General features: G+C 41.8%; 1 protein-coding gene across 1 annotated transcript in view; it reads right to left on the bottom strand.

The window, feature by feature from the left end:
• The window catches only part of gabrb1 (gamma-aminobutyric acid type A receptor subunit beta1), a 72,118-nt gene that overhangs the window by 11,157 nt on the left and 38,675 nt on the right, over nucleotides 1-22,286 (bottom strand). The window contains exons 5-7 of the mRNA XM_018662213.2: nucleotides 10,523-10,605; nucleotides 6,944-7,087; nucleotides 3,396-3,548 (exon numbers count right to left, since the gene is read on the bottom strand). Of these exons, the coding sequence (XP_018517729.1) occupies nucleotides 3,396-3,548; nucleotides 6,944-7,087; nucleotides 10,523-10,605 (380 nt within the window). The remainder of the gene's footprint in view (nucleotides 1-3,395; nucleotides 3,549-6,943; nucleotides 7,088-10,522; nucleotides 10,606-22,286) is intronic.

The following is a 22,286-nucleotide window of genomic DNA, read 5'->3' as shown; positions in this document are numbered from 1 at the left end:
TATAAATGTTGCACTGACCAAATTGGAAGTTGATCTGATCAAATTGGAAGTCGATCTGATAACGTGTCTACGAGTGGTAGGTTCAAGTATGACCCCTGGAAATGACCAGAAATACATAAAAATTAATATTCAAGTCAAAATAATTGACTTCCTGTTGTGATTAGAGGATTGCTCCAAGAGACTTTTTTGTAAGTGTTGGTATGCTACATAATTGTGCCAAATTTCATACCTGTATGTCAAACGCCGTCTGGGGGCTGCTTTGTTAAAAATGTTTAGGGGGTGCTATCAAGGTTTTTTGCCACGCCCATTCCCACACATATTACATCGAAATTCCATTCCATCCAAACCAGAGACCAGCTTACCCATTTTCAAATGTGACACAATTGCCTAGGAATAAAACCCTGAAGCACCAACATTCTTGGCCTTTGGTATTGTTTTTCTGTGAGCTTACAGCCATTCACCATGCACTTTATCTCATTTTGTTCTTCTTTCAACATATTCTCTCCAAGAGACTGTTTCCTTTTTCTATATGCACAAGTGATTTGCTCTATCTTACAGTCCAAGCAACCACAAATTAAGCCAGAAGTTCCTGGGTATACCTTTCTAATTTTATTAGTCAAAGTTTTTGTGACAAATGTTTAGTACAGTGACAAATGTTTAGTACAGTGATGAGAATGTCTGTCCATGAGCTCAAGTGTCTTTGACCTCCAGATGCTGAGCAGTGGGGACAGACCAGAGGAATCGTCACTAGGCAACCATACAGCAATATCACGACCACGACCATAGAAGTGCTGGCTCCAGATCACAGTTCTGGCTTCCCACCAGAAGTCTCCAGCTAAGACAACAGCTCAAGACGGCTATACATTCCATGGATTCCTTAATTCGGAAGTTAGAGCTTCAGATATTAGACTGAATTATGTCTGGATTATTATGATGATGAATATGTGAAGCTGTGAACACAGCTGCTAATGTTGTTAGGAAGTTTAAGGTCCGTGGCACCATAGCCAACCTCCCTGTATGTGGCCACAAGAGGAAACCTGAGCCCAGACTGAACAGGATAGAGTGAATGGTAGAGAAGGAACCAAGGAAATCTTCAAATAAGATACGAGCTGAGCTTCAATCTTAAGGTTCAACAGTGCCCAGTCACACCAAACATCTCTTGTGAATGTAGTGTCTGAAGTTTCACATATGTTTTTTGTTCTTTTGTAGTGTCTTAACACAAGTGTTTCCCATGTATGTTTTTCTATTCTTTGGGTTCATGTTTAAATTAATAGCTTTGAACATAAATATGTAGGTGACAGGGAGAGGGGTCTCTCTTCCTCTCTGTTTCTTGGGAAGGTGACATCATTGAGTAAGGTCCAGATGCTTCCTATAGATTATGAAGACAACAAACATATATATACTGATATTTAGAGCTATTAAGGAGAGAGATCCATATTGGCTCGGATCCTCTCACAGACTACTGCAGTGCTTGTTTTGATGCTGGACTTCTTTGTAATAAACTTTTCTATATAAGCAAGACAGTGTCAGCGGAGATCTCTTCATCATCTACACATCATCACCATCCAATATACCACATGAATGAAAGAGAAACATAAATACACTGGACTGGAGTTTGGTAAAATGCATGTTAACTGCTTTTGGAAGAATGTTCTGTGGTCAGATGGAACAAAGTGACAGCTTTTTGGTCAGTCACATCAGTTCTATGTTCACAGAAGAAAAAATGAAGCTCTCAGAGAAAAGAATACCATCCCACTATGAAACTGTGCAGGGCACAATGAAGTCAGAAGATTCAGTCTGCCTAGCAGGTTTGTGGTTGGTACACTGTGCCCTGAGGATGTTGAAATTAGTGTTCAGACAAGACAAGGATGTTAATGTGCATTTGAAGTTGAGTGCATTATACCAAATATGTGTATTTGAATACGGGATACTACATGGATTTGAGGATGCATCAGGATATATTCCCAAACAACACTGTGACTATACAGAAAAAATGTGGTTTATGACTTGAGCACTTGATCAACTGTACAGCTCTGGCAGGCAAACTGCTAGAGTGACAACAGTGATGAACTCCCTCAGCAAATAGTGTGGCCAGCACTACATGATTGTAAACTCCATGGGCAGAGAACAGTCTTTGGACACAACCACAGCATTCCTTTTCTTGTCGATATAAACACCACAAGTTCTATTAGATGTGTTGTTTCAGTAGTATGTCTGTCCAGTTTGATGGCTGTGTCCATAATGTTGATGTATAGCCACATTCCACTTAAAATAAAGATGGCGCAGTTCTTCTACAAATGATTCTGGTGGTTGTAGCTGACTTTTCTCTCCTTTTGTAGTGAGTATTTCAGAGTGTGTGTATGTGTAAATGGACTGCGCTTATATAGCGCTTCTCTAGTCTTATCAACCACTCAAAGCACTTCACACTACAGGTCACATTCACCCATTCACACACACATTCAGATAAGTATTTGGCAGCTAATATTGAACACTATTGTGGAGTGTACATTTTTATAGAGACCACATTGCCATTGGAAATATCACCTTCCTTTCTTGGCTTTCTTCTTAGATAACAGGACTGAAAGCCTGCAACCATGTCAGTGAGTCTGTGAGGCTATACTTAGGCACAGCAGTGCTTTGAGCTACATGCTTTGTACTTTTGAGCTAAATGGTAAATGAACTGCATTTCCATTCACCCATTTACACAGCATTTGTTCTGTACATACAGCATACACACACACACACACACACACACACACACACACACAGTGATGGTTCAGTATCTTTCCCAAGGATACTTCAACAGACAGACCTGAGGAGCCAGGGATGGAACCACTGACACTCTACCTCCTCAGTCACACAGATAATGTTTACTACTATTGTTACTGGTTTTGCAGGCACTCACTCACAGTGGGATTCTTTTTTCTCTGAAATTCTTTACTCACAATAAGTTTTGCATTTCCATGCATCAAGTTTTGTGTTATCTGGCATTACTTTGTTTTACATTGTTTCATGTTTACATTCACTGTAATTAACAGAGAAAGGCTGAACTGTAGTATGATGTAATGGACCACTGTTGGTTGTGACCACGGTGTGAGTGGGCACATCCTCAGTTGTGGCTAGGTCAGGTATAAGTACATACCATTACAGCTGATAACTACTAGGTGTAATAATCATATATCAGATCATTCAAATTCCTTTGGCTTAACAATAAATTTTGGATTATGTTAATATGAGTACTAAATAGCACTGTGCAAAATATCATGTGAGATATTTCATAATATTTACCAATGGACAGGCAACAGGCAGTGTGATGTAGAGCCACACCACTAATAACTAAAAGTTATATCAGCAAACCTAGAAGCTGATCTCTAAGGAATTGAAAAGTCACTGACCTAAGGCTACTCTGGCAGCAGAGGCGTCATAGTTGATCCAGAAGGAGACCCAGGACAGGATTGTGATCAGGATGGAGGGCATATACGTTTGCAGGATGAAATAGCCAATGTTCCTCTTCAGCTTAAAACTCAGGGACAGACGTGGATAGGAGCCTGTAAAAGACAAAGTAAAGGATGGCAAAACTGGGCTTGACCTGACTAGAAGAGAAAACGTGGACAGCTCTGGGTCCAGATGATGTCTCCCCACCTGTTTTAAAACCTGTGATGACCAACTGGCTCCAGTCTTCATTCAGACCTTCAACAAAATCCTGGAGCTTCAACAACTCAATGCACTGCCAATGATCCGATAAATTAAAGATACATTTAAAGCATCTACTTATACCATATGATTTACCTTCCTTTTGTGTGTTAACATAATTGACAAATAAATCAGAATCTGAACTATCTAGTAGTTACTAAGAACTTTATGGAATGAAGGACTTTACACAAACTTAATGAAAGATGTACAATCACTCAGTCCATTTATTCATGCAATTAAATAATCTAATCATGTAGCAGCAGTACAATGCATAAAATCCTGCAGATACAGATTGGGTTCTTGAGTTCATGTTCACATCAATTGTTATTATGAGGAAAAAATTTGATGTGTTTGATGAGATCAATGACACAGTCCTCTCCTTAGCAACCTGCAGTCACATAGATCCAGCTCTCTTGGGAAGAACTCCAACAAAGCAACACTTGGCCGGGGGCTTGTGAGGGGCTCACTGAGCTCTCCCATGTTTGACTCTAGAAGGGGACCCCAGTTTCCCTAATCCGGACGAGGCACTCAGACTCAAAATTGGCCATGTCATTGCGGTTTGTGAATCACTCAAATTGTCCCTTCCCTGGGACCAATTTGACATGGGAGACCCTACCAGGGGCTATTAACCCCAACAACACAGCGCCCAGAATCACTGGGACAAACAAATTCCTCCACCACATTAATGTGGCAATGCTCAGAGGGGTCACTATATCATATAATGCTAATGTTGTTGCCAGCCAGGCGGCAGGCGAAGGCAGGTCCCCAGGCGTGCCAACGACTGGTGGTGCAGACTTGCTCTAGGGACGTGGAATGTCACCTTTCTGGCAGGGGAAGGAGCCTGAAATAGTTGGGCTCACCTCTACGCACAGCATGGGTTCTGGAACCAAACTCCTGAAGAGGGGCTGGACTCTGCTTTTCTGGACTGGGGATACTTACAAGTCCAAGACTGAGCGCCACCATGTTGGAGTTTTCCCTTGTGGGTCACCTCTCTGCAAATGAAAGTTGCGGGGGGTAAGGCTCTGGCTGTTGTGTGTGCCTATGCACTGAACAGCAGCTCAGAGCCTTCTTGGAGTCTCTGGGTGGTGTCCTAGAAAGGGTGCTGGCTGGGGATTCCATCGTTCTGCTGGGGGACTTTAACGTTCACGTTGGCGATGATGGGAAAACCTGGAGGGGTGTGATTGGGAAGAATGGCTCCCCTGATCTGAACCTGAGCGGGGCTTTGTTATTTCCGTCTTCCGACTTTGGCCATAACGAACACCATGTTTAAGCTTAGGGTTGTTCATAAGGTGTACCAGAAGACCTTAGGCCAAAGATCGATGATTGACTTTGTGGTTGTATCATCAGATCTCCGGCCGTATGTCTTGGACACTTGAGAGGGGCAGAGCTGTCAACTGGATCAGATGGTGGGGGAGACTGCCAGACAGACCTGGCAAATCCAAACAAGTAGTGAGGGTGCGCTGGGAACGTCTGGCAGAGGCCCCCATCCAGGAGGTCTTCCACTGCCACCTCCGGAGGATATTTTCGTGCATTCCAAGGGAGGCTGGGGACATTGAGTCCGAGTGGACCACTCAAAGCCTCCACTGCACACGTGGCAGGCAGGAGCTGTGGTCAAAAGGTTGTCTGGGCCTGTCAAGGCGGCAACCTAAGAACCTGCTGGTGGACATCAGCAGTGAGGGAAGCCATCAGGCTAAAGAAGGAGGCCTTTCGGGCTTGGCTGGCCCGGGGGTCTCCCGAAGCAGCAGGCATATACCAGGAGGCCAGAAGGGCTGCAGCTTCTGCAGTTGAGGAAGCAAAACTTGGGTGTGGGAGGAGTTAGGGGAAGTCATGGAGAAGGACTTTTGGCTGGCAAACTGTCCGGCGGCTCAGGAAGGGGAAGCAGGGCCTGCCTCCCAGCCAGGGGATGGGTGGGGTGGAGTGAAACGACTGCTGACCCGGATATCATTGAGTGGTGGAAAGAGCACTTTGAGGAACTTCTGAACCTGGCCAACATGTCTTCTGTGAAAGAGGCTGAAGACTCGGGCGAAGCCTCGCCCATATCTTTTGGCAGAGGTCTCTGAGGTAGTTAAGAAGCTGCCCAGCAGCAAGGTGCCAGGTGTGGATAAGATTCGTCCTGAGATGCTAAAGGCTCTGGACATTGTGGAGTTGTCGTGGTTGACATGCCTCTTCAGTGTCGCATGGAGGTCGGGGACAGTACCTGGGGAGTTATGGGAATTTGACCATCCAGTCTACATGTGTTTTGAGGACTTGGAGAAGGCTTATGACTGTGTCCCCAAAAGGATCTTGTGGGGGGGGTACTGCTGGCAGAACTTTCACAGTGATTAGAAGGCAGTTTATTCAGATGAATGATGGTGATGGTGAGAATAGTTTTCTCAGAACCACATCTGTGTTTGAGGAAATGTCACAACGCTGGTGCTTGAGTAACTCTAATGCACTGAAATATAAAGTATAATGTGGAGCAGTTAATTAATCTGCATTGATTTATAAATAAATATGATTCTGTCTGTGTGTATCGGCTGCTTTACACTGTATGAATGGCTTCTCCTGCAGGTAATTGCAGGTAATGCACCTGAAGGTAGCAGGACATATACATTAATTAATCTGCAGCCTTATACATTCAGACTGATCAGACTGATCAATTAGAGCTCCGAGTTTGAATTCCTTAGTCCTGTGCATCATGAAACTTTTTTCCAACTTTGCAGTTTTTCAGTAGTTCATGTTTTATTATGGAAATTTACAATGCTAGTAGTGTTGTATCACATTTAATGAAATGATGTGACAGTTGAGTAGAAGTAAACAGCTTCATCAAGGCTTCATCAAGGTAGTTTATTTTATTATTTAGCTTCTTAATTAATTGTTCAAAAGGTTGTGCTGCTGTGCAACATCCAGACAACAACATAGTTTCCGGCAAAATCTGATTCTTTGTTGCATTATCAACAGGCACTGTGCCCAGGTGCTGCCTGTGCCTAAAGATCTTGTCAAGCTCATCTAGCAGAGTTATCAAAGTTCCTATGTGTTGCATCTACAGCAGAGAAATAAATGTCATTCATGTTCATGTTGCTTATCAGGTTGGCTTATGCTGAATTGAACTTTCAGATCCAAGCAGACACATATTTAAACATGTTAGACATGCATTTTGTTGGAAAAAAGAATCTATGTGTACTATGCAAAAACACATAATTTAAAGTGAAGGTACTCTTTAATAAAATACACATGCCAAAGAGCTAAACTGACACTATGGCTTTGTTACCTGTGGCAAACACAGCTTTTTTGGAGAGGGTTTGGTAGTCTATGATGGAGAACTGGGGCAGTTCAATGTTTTCCACCCCAGTGACTGAGCCTCCGTTGCTTCCTCCCTGCCAGTAGAACTCAATGTCATCAGTTGTGTATCCATCTGAGAGAGGAAGGGAACACAGCAAGTTAAATTTCAATTGAAACACAAGGACGTGCACATTTGGATCCAGGTACAATACAGCACATGCATGAGCAGAGAGCCATCCCAACTTGATAACTTAGAGCACACCTGTCGTATTTAGTTTGGAATTCAGGAGCATTTTGTTGCTTGGTACAGTTTTGTTAGACAGGTGAGAATGCCTGGTCTACCTGACAGAGGTGGCCTTGGACAAATTTTCTGTCTGTTTGGCTTACTCATAATCAGCAAACTGCACTGTGATGAACTGCGTGAAACATATGGCTCGAAGATTTTGGTGTTGTTGCTGATGGCAGTGACTGGGTGGTAAATAACCAGGTGAAATGAGTGAATGAGAACAAACATAACATGAGATTAGTTACCTGTATGCTGTGCATGTATTCTTGAGTTGGCACAGAAAAAAACAGTAATTCAGCCATATAGTAATGAAAACTACAGAAATGACAGGGTGAACAATAAATCAGAACAAACAGAGATGTCTTTTGGAGTTCCCACTCCATTCCTGACCTGTCCAGGCTGTGTCCTGTCCTTCGTGTCCCCTGTTTGCTTGGATAAAGACTCTATATTACCCTGAATGTGGACTGATAGATGTTCAAACACAAATGCACACATACAGATGCTGTCGCAACCACTGTCCACAGTGCTGAAAGCTACGGTGGGAATTCCCCAGCAATCAAAATGGCAGACTGGAATAATGCAAGTGGGGCTGATGGCCAATAGTCTGCTTTTAATGATAAGTCTGATGATTTACCTCAGTGGTATGACTCACAATATATCCCTTGTTGCTCTAATTTCTTTTTGCTAAACCTTGGAGATGCCAACACAAACTCTCCTCCCAGTCCTGCTCTGCTTAATGAAGACAGTCAGGTTGTTAGTTCAGTTGGTTCAGTGCCTGTGTTCGAGGTCTGTTCAGTTAGGGAGCTGCCTGCTCTGGCAGCAGATTTTTCTGACTGTAATTATCTTTATTTGACCAAAAAAGAGGTAGAAATTCCTGAAACCATTATTATGTGTGTATGGTATATTCTCTACAATCTGGTCCACTGAAGCCACATTATAGCTAGCTTCCGCCAAAAACTATGTGAGAGCACTGAGCAGAGTTGGAGTCGCTGGAGTGGAGTGTGAGTACAGTCCTGCAGGCAGTGAATGAGATGAGACCTGTGCTGTTGCAGTTAGTGACTGATTAGCAGATTTAATGAATGTTAATATTATTATTATGAACAAAGAAATATATGGAAAGTTTTTGAACCCATACCTACATGCATGGAGTGTTTCCTGCACTTGGATCATTAAGCAACATTACATACACGTACACATGCAATTTTCCCATCCAAGCTTTCATGATGTGTTCTTCCACTATATACAACTGTATATTCAATATTCAATACTCTCTCTAACTCTGTACAAGCTTTTCCTGAGTTCAGTCTTGAAATACATTAATGTTTGTTAATTTGACCTGGATCAAAAAAATAACTGTAACAGGAATTACCCTTGGTCCAGTCCTAAATATAACATCATCCACTCTACACAGGAAATGTCATAACTGTGTCCTCCAGATTTGAAGAGGAACTGAAAAACCTCTCCTATCCTTTTTCTCACAGGTCTCTGGGCTTTGTTTATAGCCTTCACCATAGTGCAGTGAGCCCTTACTGCCCTTTCAGTAATTAAGACAATTTAATTGGACCAGATAGTCTCACTCTTCAGATTCTTCACCTTATCTAAAGGAAGCTCCAGGATTTAAGGAATTAGCTACTTCTCATTTTTAGGAGGGCTTCATTATGATTTCACTGTGCAAGGTTAGATATGATTATTAGTATACTGTGATTAAGCAGTCGGAATCATTAGACCATCCTAGAGTTAAGCTGCAGGAATTCTTCATCATTATTAATGCATTTAATGTATTATTTCAAAAACTCATAAATAATGATAGATCTAAATATGCCATTGGTCTGTTGAATGTTTGCTAAATATTTATTTTCCCATTGTAAAGCTGTGTAATATTTACTTTTTACACCAACTTCCATATTTATTATTTATCAAAATATCCTGCATCAAATAAAACAAAAAACAAACAAACAAACAAAAAAACAACAAAACAATTACCTTGTTAAAAATTCTTTAAATTGCATCTGCTCCTTCTTCCTATAACTGCTGGACAAAAGATGTCTCCTACTTCAGTGTCCGTTCTCAGTGTACACTAATCAGTCACAACATTAAACAGCACCAACATCAGGGGCCTCCCCCAGCAGGAAAATACACCACACCACCAAAACTGCTCAAACTTCAAACCTGGTATCCAAATTCCCCAGATCCCAATCTGATCCAGCGTCTTTGGACCCCAGTACCCACAGAACCCAAAGCATCCACTGCCAGTTTCCCAGTGCCAGACACCACAGGACACCCTCAGAGGTCCTGTGTTCATGCCCCAACAGGTCAGAGTTGTTCTGGCGGCACAAGGCAGGTGGTTTAAATATTGTGTGTGATCAGTGTAGCTGCACAGGAGACACCAAGTTTCCACATCAAAATTTGGTGGACCTTGATTGGCTCACAAAGCCCTGTTGGTACAGCCACATGGTAAACTGAGATCTAAGGTTAGATAACAAGAATACACCACTTCATCCTATTTCATTGCCTAACACTGAAGCTCTGCCTAAAGTGGTGTATTTAGTAATTTATTGGCAAAGTGAGGGTTGAAGAAAAGATTCAGTGACTTGTTACTGCTGCATGAGAGCTTCAATAAGTTTCTATGGCCTTTTTCATACATTCTGACTTTGTTTGATAAAAAAGCTCCAAACTTTCCAGATTATTCATTTAATGGCTAAATGAAAATCTTCTTTATACATATTTTATTCTGCTGAGTGTAGGGATCACCACCTTCTATTATCTTCTATCCTCTATTCTGAGTGAATTTCTGTCCCAAGTAAAGCAGTTTAAATATCCTGGTGAGTGACTGGTAGACTGACCAGTGTAGTGTCAGCACTGATCCAAACTGCTGTGGTGAAGGGGCCTGAGGGCAGTCAATTTAAATTACAGCCCTGCCTGACTGAAAAAATGAGATCACGCATACATTGAATAAGTTTCAGAAAATTAGCACAGTGATGGTCTTTCTTCATGGTGGTCGACCTATTTAAGCTCTACAAGATTTAAAAGCCAGTGGATTGGTGAGTTCTGAGGTAACAAACACAAGAGTTTCAGTAAAGTGCAGCACAACCTGCTGTCAGTCACCAGATTTTCATATTGTTCATTGTTTATTATATTGTTCATATAAACTCATGATAACACCAACAGCACTGTCCAGTTAATGACCTCTCTGTCAGTACATATGACTTCCTGTTTACTCCCGCTCAGTCAGTCAGGACAAGAACTGTTCATGCACAAAAACGCACGCTCAATGCCACTTACAGCTCTCAATCTCCAAGGTGCAGTTCTGCTCATCCAGCGGGTATCTACGCAGATCCATCATGCAGGCAGCTGTCGTAGTGATCCTAAAAGGAAAAGGTTTTAAGTTGCATACGGATATCTGAGGAACAATCTGTCATACCATACTGTACTACCACAACTAGAACTCCACATGCATATACACAAATGGACAATTCAGTCTACATTGTAACACATCCAGCATTCAAGTTTCAAAAGAGGAAAACATGTCATTTCCTGATGCCTGGGGGAGATAGGAGGTGTGTTATGCATCCCATAACACACCTCCTATCTACTCAGCCTTGAATTACACAAATCCTTTTACACCTTGACTGAAACTGAAACTGTTTCCTCCTTTCCCATAATTACCTTTGCACTGCCCAAGTCACTACTGCAGCTCCCCTCCCTTTGAAAAGTCTACAATCTTAATTACAGCTATGAATAATTAAGATCTGACTGAAACCCATGACGTCCCCCCCGTTTGAAGTCTTACGTCTGAAGGAGGAAACACTTCTGTTTGATCATTTAGAGAGAGAGAGAGAGAATTAATGACTGGGGTTTTTTTTTTTTTTTTTTTTTTTAAATATCGGAGTTCTGTGTTGATAGGGTCACCAACAGTTCTTGGTGGGAGTGAGGCTGTAGTCAGTTAGAGTGTTGGTCCTGTTCAGTTGGTCTCCTGGAACAGACCCTGGTTATGGGTTTGATGTGTAGTGAAAGGGTCAGTCATCACAATCATTTGTTTAAAACAGCAAATAGAAATAAACCTTGTCCCAGTTAACCACTACAACAATTAAGGCATATTACATTTAAAATGGCATAATGGGAAAATACAATACAGGGGTTATGTACAGGTAATTTTCTTGTTGAAATGCAGTTATAATCATTCATACTGCAAAGTTGGCCACAAAGAGGATATATACAGAATAAATGCAGGCCTCATACCTCTGCATGCTCCTCTCAGGCCTGTGAAAGCAACAATCAGAGCCCTTTATAACCCAAGATGAATCAAAAATAAATGTCTGTGTCAAAATTAACCCTTGATATTCAGAAAAAGAAATCAATCCTTATTGCTAATTTGATTGTTACCTGACATATGTAGCTTAGCTAACATTTGCTATCTAATGAGAAATGATGGCTTTTTGATTAAGCAGTGAAGAGAAGTGTGTGTAGGTGTGTATGTTTTCAGAGGAATATGCATATGCAATTTCCCTAAGGGAGTCATCCCAAAGGGATCAATAAAGTCCTGTCTAAGTCTAAGTCTGTTATAACTAGTTTTAATGGCATTCATGTGTGAGGATCAGAGGTGCAAGACCCACAGAATGAGGGAACTTCTGGTAGATGACTTCATAAGTCCAGAACTTTTCAGAACCTGTCAAGCTGGGATGACTGTTGCATGTCATCTGATGATTGACTGTCCCTGAGTTTGAGTTGTAAACATGCTTCATTCAACAACATAACCAGCTCCTTTGTTTTCAATGCCAACTGTTCCTCAACACTCACACAGAGAGTGCAGATGCATCTATAAATCTTGTTATCACCTTGGAAATTCATAGGTCTGATTCAGTGTGGAGAGGTGGATCATTTTGCCTGGACATGACTATTTATCTCCATGTCAAGCTGGTTCAAGGGATAGAAAACATCACTCAAAAAGCAAACAGCAGCAAACAACTAACCTTTCTCCAGAGGCTTTGGTGAATAAGACAATGTACAGTAGTGGAACCACAACCACCAACCTAGTGGACATGCCCACGTCCTGCCTGCCATCACAGTGTCAGTATGTTAAAAGTTCCAAATCCGACCTGTTCTCCTCAAAGAATGAGACAACTGTTCCTCCTGCAAAAGAATTTGATTTAGCAAGGTGATTTTGCAATGTATATTTGCACAAAAAGCAGTGGTGCAGTGGTTAGTACTATTGCCTCTGTGGTGGAATTTTGCATGCTTTGTATCCCAATGAATTTATCTTATACTTGATGTAATTAGTCTGTAGCTTTAGTTGTACTGTTTTACTCATCAAGGATGACCTGATGAACTTACTGTTATATTCCCACTGTAAATACCTTCCCCAAGAGGAAGATGGCAAATGGTATCTTCATCAGCACAGGAGATTACACCCAGTTGTAAATTCCTGAGATGGGTCACTGCCTTTTATTGTACCCCAAGTGTTTACTCAATTGTAGAGAAATGTTCTCTGCAGTTCAATCAAAGGCCAGAGGTATACCACAAAGTATAAAAGGGAGGTGAAAAGTTTGGTCAGGGGGCACACCTCTGAACTGCTTACTGCTGTGTGGTTCTGTGTGTTGCTTACTCTCTATAGAGATTAAACGTTTTGGTGCATGCTACCTTGCCAGTCTTGTTCTTTGACTCTCTACAGGCAGACCGGGAAATTCCCATAACACCTCACAGCAAGAGGGTACTGGGTTTGAGCTCCAGTTCATCCAGGGCTTTTCAGTGTGTTCTGTGAGTTTGCATGTTCTCCCCATGGCTACACAGACTCCCTCTGGTTTCTCCAGCTTCCTTCCACAGTCCAAAGACGTACAAGTTAATTGGTGACTCTAAATTGCCCACTATTGTATTATTGCTGAGGGCAGCACAGTGGTGAAGTGATTAGCACGGTCACCTCACAGCAAGAAGGTCCTGGGTTCAAGCCCTCTTTTCTGCATGGGTTCTGTCTGGGTACTCTGGCTTCCTCCTACAGACAAAGACATGCAGCTTAGATTAATTGGTGACTCTAAAAATTGCCCGTAGGTGTGAATGTGAGTGGTTGTTTGTCTGTATATGTTGGCCCTGCGATGGACTGGCGATCCGAACAGGGTGTACCCTGCCTCTCCCCCAATGACAGCTGGGATAGGCTCCAGCCCCCCCGTGACCCTTAAAGGATAAGTGGTAGAGATGATGGATGGATGGATGGATATATTATTGCTGATGAGAAGTAGTGTGGTTGTTGTTTTCATGAGCAACTGGACAGCTGAATTTCCTTTTGGGGATGAATAAAGTTATTTCTATTCTATTCTACTTTACATGTGTTTGCATTGCCTGCATCTTTAATAATGGCTCTGTCCTGGAGTAAAGGGGGCAGTGGTATAGACTTCTTGTCATCAAATATCTGCAGCTCAGTGCTGCAGAAATTTGTGTTTGAGATGCTATATTTTCAAACACTTATTGTAAACTTTGTAGAAAAATAAGTGCACATACCTTCAATGGTAAGAGAAAAGGGATTGTGACTGGAGAGCCAAGAAAAATCTACTAATGCTCGTCCTCGACCACCTCTCTTCACTCAGCTTAGAGTGAGTGTCATGCTACAGGTATCTCTGTATACTCAGCTGGTCCAGTGTCAGGACATAAAAAGCCCTTCAAGACATGAATATTCATCATTTTCCTACCTTGTTGAATATTCTGGGACTGTCGATGTATGTCTTGGACACACTGAATGCATTAGGCAGCACTAGATGAATTATACAGCAGGTGCACAGAGTGTGGACAGGCAGTAATAGATTGTGTGAGAGTGTCATAATGGGAATCACTAAGTCCTCACCAATTGTATTTATACGTTTGAATTACCCAAAAATTCAGTCAGTCTCAAAGTCACAAGCATTCATATTCTTAGTCTTCGTAGGTGCTGGGTAGACCAAAAAATACACACATACGTCTTATTATATGTGGGATAGAAGTGGCAACAGCCACAGCCGACTGTGGAGGCCAGAAATTAAGGTAAAGCTGAAGCTATAAATACATGGTTTCTTTATCAAATAACAGCAATTTGAATGACATGTTAGGGCCAGTTAGTCTGGCAAGAACTCCCAGTGTCCATGGTTATCTGAGGGAGAACAGCCCTTTGGTAAGTTTCCAGTAACAATGATGCCAACCTTTTTTTTTAAATTATTGTTTTTGGGCTTTTAGCCTTAATTAGATAAGATAGTAGAGAGAGGCAGGAAGCAAAGGTCCAACCAAATCAGGAGTCAAACCAGGGTTCAGCTGCTGCATTGAGGCCCATGTGGACACCCTAACCATTCAGCCATTGGGGTGGCCAATGCCAACATTTTTAATCATAAAATGTGTGATACATCTGCTGACAACATTTCACAGTCAGCGTGATTAAAAGCTAAGAATAAGCTAGTCGGTAAACCTTTGAGTTAATGATGAACACACAGACCATTCACTAACAATCAACATGCACATGTGCCATCTAAATACTTAAATATAGCTATTGTGTCAGCAGTGAGCACGCTGGCAGGGGATAATGATTCTGCAGCATGGCAGTGTGAAATGCATTTTTCCTCCTTCAGAAACTGTGAAAATCTGAACCCAAAGTGGTGGAGGAGAGAGATGTGTTCTCCCAGGATCTGATTTCAGTGCAAAGGATAGAGAGCAGAGGAGCGAGCAGTGGTGCTGGTTACACGATTAATGAGTACTTTGTCTTATTAGATAAATTATAATAATTATTATACTACATTACCTGCCAGAGAGTGATCACTCATCTGTAAATGAAAAAGAGTCCACACCGTTTTTTGTTTCTTCATAGATTTTAAACTGGCCATGTTTATGTCTCCTCTCAAGTGACCTCTTGTGGTTGTGTGAGTAATAAATGTCCTCTCTAAGAAACAAAGCCTGAAGTAGTAAGATGTGTGTGATTGTGTGGCAAAATGTCTTGAGGGGGATGGTGAGTAGGACCTGCTAAGGAATCCATGAAGTGATATGATAACAGCATAATTAAACTGTCCTGCATTGATGGATATATTAAATGACTGCACATTAGAGTCTGCTGTGTCATGACTTGTTAGGCAGAAATGCTAATTGATACTGTACCATCAAGCTCATCGTTCCCGAGACTGGGCTCCCCGGCCAAGCATAACAAAGTTTCAACTGACCTGACCTGAGCACAACTCCCCACTCATCACCCCTGAGACAGTTCGACAAGATAAGTCCAGGGCTGAATTTCTAACCTAGGCTAGATAGAAACACTGGAGGAGACCTGAGCTTGGCAGAGGGGATATGTTGTGTGTGAACTGATTTGGGGGAATCGAGCCCTAGTTTTTTGGACAAACAGAGACATGTTTACCTTTCACAAGAGAGGGAATGATGAGGGCAGCACACAAAGCCTGTGTTCACTCAGCCATGAAGGCAGAGCCATCCAGTATGTTTTTGGACAAATCTATCCACTGACCTCTGTCCTTTTCAACATGTTTGTTGCTGTTTGGACCTAAGTGGAGAGCATTCTGTCTCTCCTGCTATACTGCTTTCTATACTGGCCTCCTGTCTCTACTCTCCCTCCCCTAGTGTCTGCACCCTGATAAAAGCAACCCTCTCCAGTCAAAATGGAAAATAACAGCTATGTGAGAGATAGTGTATATAAACCACAACAACCACATTTATGGAAAATATTAAAACCAATGCAACATAAAAAATGTAACAAATGTGAGTTTGTTCTTAAATTGATGGTGCAATTTAAAAAGTATAAAACTGGAGTTTGGTGACATTTTAAAGTCAAATTGGTAAATTGTTTGTTTTGCTCTTCTAAATCACATATGGCAGAAATCTGATGTTACACTGCTTTGTGTTAAAACATTTGAGCATGTTGCACCTCTGACTACACCCACCCAGGATGTCATATGAGGTATTTTTCAGTCAAAGGTAAAATGACTACAGTGACATGGCTGGTCAGGGTTTGGTCAAAGATGTAACGTAGGTTTAAGTTTTAGCACACAGAAAGTGTTAACCTGGTTTCTGATTTCTCATTTAATTTTAATGTGGATTTAAATTTTAAGTTTAGAGTTAAACAACTAGATGTTATTCAGTGTTAGTGATAATAAAACTGAACATTATTCACTGTTCATTATTCACTGCACTGTGCCATGTGCTCCTCATCCAGCCTTTTCCGCTCTCCACATATTTTTAAATGAAATGCATAAAAATAAGACAGACACACTAAATACTACTGACAGACTTCAGTACCACAGGGTAAATTGTTTTTCAAGTAAACAATGGAAAAATATAATCTTTACATTCCTGAAAATGAATTCATTTATACATTTAGACAGATCAGTGTATGAGATTTGAGGAAACATTTTCGAACACAAGGTCACAAATTTAGTCAAAAAAACATTCTGTGCAGCGCTGTGGAAATGACCATTCCCTCCAAATGTGAGGATAAAGAGCCAAAAACTGAAGGTTATTTAATGTTTTTCTGGGGAAACCACTATCAGGATCTAATATTACTCAGAATGGAGAAAAAATAATATCAGTACACTCTATTGTTATTGTTAATTTACAACAAACTTTCTTAAAAAGTTTCAAGTTCCAGATTCAGATTTGATTTGGCTAATATCTTTTGACATGGGTTCTTGAATTCAAGAACAGAATATATTTCTATAATTAAGAATAGGAGGAGAAAAGGAACTTATAATAAACACAACTTATTATTAAAATTAAGTGGATTATAGATTAAATATTATTTAGATATGAATGGAATGAAGAAAATGAAATGGATCCTGTTGTGCCCTATGCTGATGTGTGTTGTTAATACATTTGCCTTGTTCATAGTGTAACAGCGGCATCCTCTGGTTTTTAGTGTTTTAGAATTGTTTTGCTTAGTAGCTTCATACCGCGACTTAACTCTTTATGTTTCTGTACACCAAAGCAATGTTTTTTCACAAAGAAATTCCTCAGGCAAAGTTTTCTTAGGGGAATGTTTAACTGGTTGGATAGCTAGTGTTAGGAGCTAGTAAGACCTGCACAGTGAAAAGACAGCAAAACAGCAGCACTCATCACGCTAGTTTTAATCCCCTCATTCAGTTTGGATATCAAGTCATTATGGAGGAAGCAGCTGACACAAACAAAGATGAAGATAATAGATAAGCTTACACTCTTCTCACTAATTATCCAGTTTGAAGGCTGGCTTGGCAGTTATCTAGCCAAAGGCGAAGGCCAAAGCAGCACAAGCTAGAACAGGCACAAATTCAGGCTACTTTTGAGGTATTAAAGGATGAAAAGGATGCTGCCATAGCAGAAGCAAATACATTGGAGTCTGGTTTGCCAGATATGAATATCGAGGTACACAGCAAGGCTTCCAGTCCTGAAAGGCAGCCAATATTGGCGCACAGCTGCCTATGTGTTGGTACAAATCATCATGCACACAGGTAATCAGCCCGCCACACTTAGTCTGAGTCTTCTCCCTCTAAAGACAGAACACCAACATTGTCCCATCCACACAAAATTACTCAAGCACAAGTTGCTGCTCCTGATCATCCTATGCCTCACCTTCTAGACTCCTCAGTATAACACCACCATCCCAAAATATTGATAAACCATATACTGTGTATCAGCCTGCTCATAGAGCTGTTGTTATCGGATGATGGTTATGGCCATTCTCAGGCCACAAACGAGTTGGCTAAATATCTAGTCCACAGCCATCTGGTGACCTCAAGACTTACCACCTATGATGACCAGCCAGTAAACACACAGGGTGTGGAAAGCATCCTTTTATACTGCCATTGGTGGTTTGGATTTATCTGCTGGAGAAGAACTTCCAAAATAACAACAAAAGACCCACATAGACTGTGTGTTCTTGCAGACCTGCTGTCAGAGCTGGAAGCACAGCTAGACGGCTAACTCAAGGACTTGTCATACTTGGACTACTTCCAGGGATGTTAACCCAATCATAGAAAAAACTCCCACACAACATTCAAGAAAAATGGATATCCTTTGGGTCAAGATACATGAACATTATGTCAGTTCCCCTCCTCTCTCTGTGTTTGCAGACTTTGTTTGAACTGAGGAGAGAGCCACACAGCAGGCTTGAGAGACCTGTGAAGTCATCTGTCTGTGTTCACAAGGTGCATGTTTCTCCCTCAAATCAATCTAAGGTTGGAGAGGATAAAGGCTACTAGGTCCAAAAAACACTGTCCTCTACATAACAAACATAAAAAAATGCAGAGGTTTTCGGGAAGAGACCTTGGAGTAACACAAGCAGCAAGCAGAACATTCAGTCTGCTTCCGATACTGCTCCTCCACTGACCACCTCACCAGGAACTCTTCAGCGGAAGTTAAATGCACTGAATGTAACAGTACCAGTCATGTGGCAGCACTTCACATGGGGCCACCAACCTATAAGTCTATGCCATCCTCCTCCACCTCAGAGCATGGTGGGGAGGGAGACAAACACCCAGGAGGTCACATTTAGGTGCATGCAAGTTTGTGGGGCAGGTGTAAGTGCAAGAGCATGTGAAAAAATATGTTTGATGAATGTTTATCCATCCGGGCAGAGAGAAGAGTCTAAAACCATATATGCAATACTGGATGAACAACTGCTCTCTTGCACGGTCTGAGTTTTTAAGCATCTTCAACATCTCTGGGGTCCCATACACGTTGAAGACATGTGCTGGGCTTAAAGAGACTACAGAGAGAAGGGTTTATAATAGAGTCAATGGATAAAGAACTGACCCTTCTTCTACCCACACTCTTGGAAGGCAATCAGATACCAAACAACCACTCTGAGATCCCTATTCCAAATTCAGCTCATTATCATATTATCATTGCAAATCAGATACCACTCCTTGACCCAGACACCAACATAGTTGCATTACCAGGACCAGATAAATGGTCCTGGTAATGCAACTTTTCCTCAAAGACTGGGCCTACGGTGGGTGGTTATTGCTGATGTATGCTTGGGATGTGCTCACAGACCATCACAGGTGAGCAGCTACAAGACAACTGTCTTGGAGAACGGTCTTGCAAGCAATCTACAACCATGTGACAACCATGTTAGAGTGAGAGAGGGATTCTGTCAAATGCCTAAGTATCAACGTTGTCCAGCACTAACCTCCATTAACAACACTGCTGTGCTTGTGGGAGAGACCCTTTTTGCTTGTACAGCTGATGACCTCAGACTTGTTCCATCAGTGGAGGACATCAGGTTCCTTCAGATCATGAACACTGAGTTCCATTAAGACAGCCACCCAAGGAATGGTTGCCCAAAAACAAGAAGCACACATACGATCACCTCATGTCGAACAGACACATGCTGGAAAAAATACCACAGATGAAGGCACACTTCCTAGAGTTTGTGGAGAACATGCTCATGCAAAGGTTGCACAACCTCTACAACAGGGACAGGAATGTTGGAACCTCCACCCTCCCAGGAAGCTAGATATGCTCCATGTAGTTTTTGCTCAGGGTGCTAACGAGGTCTCACATGTGATGTAATTGAGTACAGAATGCAAGTTCACCTCTTGGCAACAGTCCCTCCCTTGCTGTGGCTGTGTATGGATTACAGAGAGCAGCTAAAGAAGCAGAGGCAGACTATGGGAATGATACAAGGAGATTCATTAACTGTGAGTTTTATGTGGATGATGGACTTAAGTCCTTTCAGACAGAGGAAGAGGCCATCAATGATCTGGGATGGGTTCAGGAATGCTTGTGCCCTCGACCCTCAGGCTGCATAAGATTGCATCAAACAGACTAGCAGTTATTGAGGCATTTTTACCTGAAGATTAATCTGAGGATCTTGGCAACTTGGACCTCTTTGCAGACAACTTCCCTGTTCAGCATAGCCTGGGACTGTCCTGAGATATGTGCACTGTCACCTTCACATTCCAAATTGAAGACAACCAGAAACCCTTCACTCGTAGGGGTGTACTGTCCACAGTAAACAGCCTATATGACCACTTAGGGTTTCTGGCACCTGTCTCAATCCATGGGAGGCAAATACTGAGACCACTTACTATGCTTCACTTAAAGAAATTGCAGCCAGTGGCCTACATGAAGGTGACATTCCATGAGGGCCAAATTTAAGTAGGCTTTGTCTTTAGGAATGCAAAATTATCTCCTCAGTGTGGCATAACCATCCTGAGGCTGGAACTGTGCGTAGCTGTGCTTGCCATAGAGATCACTGATCACTGCTTCGGACACATCCACACAGATATGCACATAGATTTCATGTCTATGTGCAGAACAGGATTCAACATATCCGGCAATCATCATGTCCCAGCCAGTGGAAGTATGTGCACTCGGACTCAAATCCAGTGGACACTAAATCATCAAATTGCATGCTTTTGTAGACCACAATGGACTCCTGAGAGTAGGAGGCTGCGTAGGACAGTCTGATCAGTCTGGCACAGACAAAATGCACCCCATCATCATTCCTGGCTGTCATCATCTGGCAGTTCTGTTGGTGAACCACTATCATGAAGATGTAAAGCACAAGGGAAGGCACTTCACAGAGGGCGCTATCCGGGCCGCTGGATTTTGGCTCATGGGGGGAAATGCTGCATTACAAGTCTGCTTTTTAAGTCTGTTATCTGGAGGAAACAGTGGGGCAAGACAGAACATCAGCAAATGGCACTTATGGACTTATCAGCTGAACAATTTCAAATCACACCACCTTTCACCTACATAGGTGTTGACATCTTTGGGATGTAGTCTTGCGGTGTTCGAGAGGGGGACTACTCCAACTCTAAAAGATTGGCTGTGATGTTTTCTTGTATGTGCTCTGGAGCAATGCATATTGAGGTGATCGTAGCGATGAGTGCCAACAGCTTCATCAACACCTTAAGGAGGTTCTTTGCTGTGACAATCCAGAGTTCAGGCCAGGAGACAGAGCTGCAGTCTTACACGCTTCTCTGTGCCTCCTTTAGAGCAGTCACCCCTCCATTACCCCATAGAGACTGTGTCTGCACCCCTACCATTTAAATTAACTAAACCAAAGGTCAACAAAAGAGGAGTTAGTCACAATAATCTAATAAAAATCAGCACATCCACCTCAAATGTACAACAAAATAAAATAATTAAATGTGGATTACTCAATATCAGATCTCTCTCATCCAAAGCTGTACTAGTAAATGATTTGATATCAGATCACCATCTTGATCTATTCTGTCTGACTGAAACCTGGCTGTGTCAGGATGATTATGTTAGCCTGAATGAATCCACCCCCCCCAGTCATATTAATACTCACATTCCCGGAGTCACTGGCTGTGGAGGTGGAGTCGCAGCCATTTTCAATTCCACTTTACTAATTAACCCTAAACCTAAACTCAATTATAATTCATTTGAAAGTCTTGTTCTTAGTCTGTCCCATCCAAGGTGGAAAACATTAAAGCCAGTTCTATTTGTTGTAGTGTACCGTCCTCCTGGTCCATACTCTGATTTCTTGTCTGAATTTTCAGAGTTCCTGTCGAGTTTGGTACTTAAAACAGATAAAGTTATTATGGTAGGCGACTTCAATATTCATGTTGATGTCAACAATGACAGCCTTAGCTCTGCTTTTTCCTCTTTACTAGACTGTATTGGCTTCTCTCAGTGTGTAAATAAACCCACTCACTGTTTCAGTCACACTCTCGACCTTGTTTTAGCTTATGGTATTGATATTGAACATGTAACATGTCTTCCCACAGAATCCCGTTCTATCAGATCACTTTTTAATCACTTTTCGACTTCATATTGCTGGATTATGTATTATCAGCAAAAAACATCCTGACTAGAAATATTTCCGATAATGCAGTAGTTAAATTCATAGAAATGATTCCCACTAACTTAGGTCCAGTGCCTCATCTTAATTTTGCAGAAGCTACTCCCTCCCAGCTTGATCATCTTGTAAACAGTGTTGCAGATTCATTACGTACCACTTTAGATTCCATCGCCCCCCTAAAAATGAAAACAATAAAGAGAAAGAGGCAAGCTCCATGGTTCAACTCCCAAACCCGTACATTGAAACAAACAGCACGTAGGCTTGAAAGAGTGTGGCATTCCACCAAAC

Source organism: Lates calcarifer, linkage group LG19, assembly GCF_001640805.2.
Source record: "Lates calcarifer isolate ASB-BC8 linkage group LG19, TLL_Latcal_v3, whole genome shotgun sequence".
Taxonomy (NCBI): Eukaryota; Metazoa; Chordata; class Actinopteri; family Centropomidae; genus Lates; species Lates calcarifer.
The sequence above is the reverse complement of the archived record's forward strand: the minus strand, read 5'-3'. Positions and strand labels throughout refer to the sequence as shown.